The 2141-nt window shown below is 36.3% G+C and overlaps 1 protein-coding gene across 1 annotated transcript; it reads right to left on the bottom strand.

The window, feature by feature from the left end:
• Positions 1-291: 291 nt before the first annotated feature.
• On the bottom strand, positions 292-1178 carry LOC105180179 (beta-amyrin synthase-like). Its single transcript, XM_020691599.1, has 4 exons — positions 1081-1178; positions 891-971; positions 708-791; positions 292-612 (listed from the first exon to the last, which is right to left on the bottom strand). Exons 2-4 carry the CDS (start codon positions 915-917, stop codon positions 484-486), a joined length of 240 nt encoding a protein of 79 aa, XP_020547258.1. The 5' UTR covers positions 918-971; positions 1081-1178; the 3' UTR covers positions 292-483.
• Positions 1179-2141: the final 963 nt, after the last annotated feature.

Raw genomic sequence — 2141 nt, 5'->3', positions numbered from 1 at the left:
ATATAATGTAAATGCATGAGAAAGAAAAAACTAGCAAAAGATAGTTGTGAAAGATATTGAAAAAGTTAAAAATAATCAATTAATTTTAAAAAAAATTAAAAAGAATGGTAGACAAGAAAAGGAGAGGTATCCTATGTACAAAAAAATTTTATACACTTGGCGTGTATATATTAAATGAGTTAAAATATAATTTTAAAAAAAAAATCGAATCCTGGAAGCCTTTTCCTTTGGTTGTTGCCAAACTTGTCTTCACTTTTGTACAGAATTGACTCTTATGGGAGAGCAGACGAGGAAAACAACAAACTTTATTTATTAATATTTGATATTATCGTAAACGAACCACATTCTGATCCAGTATTCCGTATCCGTTAAATCTTTACATCAAAATAAATATTATTGAAAGAAAAAAGTTATAAAGGCATAGTAAAAAGAAGGAAACAAAGAGATACATTTATTGCTTCATAATTTTAACACTAGGTGTTATTAGAGGCTTCTTGTTGTTGATGGCAGTGGAACTCGTTTCCTGTATTCTGCTAAAGCCCACAGCGGGTATATATTCCTGTATGCCGCGTAATGTAACATGCAATTCTTCATGAAAACTCCAGTGATTTCCTGCAATCCAAATTAATATCACAACACGTTTTTATTAACATCAAGTTCTAAATTTCTCATTTAATTTCAGTGCAGTCCATAATTATTAGTCATACCTGTTGGGGAAAATCACCATCTTCCAACTGAGAGTTGATCAAAAGCTTTGCTCCACGATGAAGAGGTGTAGGGTCTCTATCAGCCTGTCAAAGTACAAGTGGAAAGCAACTAATTAAGAAAACATACATGTTTTTATTCAGACTAATCTGAATGTTGTATCAAGAGTCTAATTATTAATTAACCTGTCCTGAATGGATTAGACCCATCATTGCCCACGCTGTGTGCACCAAGTTTGAGCGATTATCTTCCAATGGCACATATACCTGTTTTCAACAACATATGTAGAAAATAAGCATTTGTAATTGTTTTTTAAATTAATAACTACTGACTTAGTTAAATCTATCATCAATTGGTCATATATATGATATTTACCTTCTTTGGACAGGAGAGGTAGCTTTCTCCCCAGCCACCGTCGTCCCTCTGCGCTTTCAGTAGAAAATCAACCGCTTTGCGCACGGCTGCGCAAAAAAATTGTTTGATCTGTGCAAGGCTTTCATCCACAATAATGTGGTGAGGAAACTACCACTACCCAAGTGTGGTCTCGCGAGTCGTGGCACATTCTGATTAGAGGCAAGGTCCACCAATATTGTGAATAAAGGAACACGCTCACCGTTATTCGGACACAATAGTCGTGGGGGACGAAAGTTGAGGTATGATTTGGTTGATGGGTTGAGCACAATACTAATTAAATATTAAGTCCATAATGGATATGGATCGAAATGGCATTTCAATCTGTCCAGGGCTTCCATCCATAATAATATCATAAGGAAGCTACCATTTCTTAGAATAGGTGACCTGAAAGCTAATTGGATTGGAATTCTTGTAATCTATTCTAACAATAAGTCGATATTGTGCAATATTATTCAGTGAATAAAATGAGTATTCGATATTGGCATTTCATTGTTATGCTCATTACATTTATATTTCCATTTCTTTCAAACATCACAACAAAACCCACAGACCACCTTGAACAACCGTGCAACAGTTGGACTGCACATTGGAAGGCGGTCATTAAACTAACTGTTTAGGGTTGGGTCTAAAATGTTCCAAGTTAAGGACCTCCAGAATGGACATCGAAGTGTCCGATGTAGACTTGCATTTAGAGTCGCATCCATTTGATGAGTGTCATGTTTCATTTGCAATAGACGTGGGACGTTTATGCGATCTTAATGGGTCGATTGACTAGGTGTCAAATCGACTGAACTAACTCACGGGGATCGTCATATGGAAGCCTTTCAGGCTTGGTCGGTATGACTTGAGTCCCCAGCTCTGATAGTACTGGAGTACTCCTCAAAATTGAAGAAATACGGCAGTCACGTGTATGCGATGATTGTATCTTAGATTTGTGTGATAGATGATTGTGTCTCAGACATGGTCATCATAAACCTTGTTTAGTGCATTCAAACTATGTTGCGAGGATGGTGAGTTCCAAA

This window comes from Sesamum indicum, unplaced genomic scaffold (genome assembly GCF_000512975.1).
Source record: "Sesamum indicum cultivar Zhongzhi No. 13 unplaced genomic scaffold, S_indicum_v1.0 scaffold00383, whole genome shotgun sequence".
Classification (NCBI taxonomy): Eukaryota; Viridiplantae; Streptophyta; class Magnoliopsida; order Lamiales; family Pedaliaceae; genus Sesamum; species Sesamum indicum.
This window is presented reverse-complemented; position numbering and strand designations above follow the sequence as displayed.

Excerpts from the sequence above, each read along its gene's own strand:
- LOC105180179 (XM_020691599.1), bottom strand. The coding sequence starts at position 917 with ATGATGGGTCTAATCCATTCAGGACAG. Across the intron at positions 792-890 it reads GTCTAATCCATTCAGGACAG|GCTGATAGAGACCCTACACC; the intron begins GTTAATTAATAA and ends GTACTTTGACAG. Across the intron at positions 613-707 it reads ATGGTGATTTTCCCCAACAG|GAAATCACTGGAGTTTTCAT; the intron begins GTATGACTAATA and ends TTTGGATTGCAG.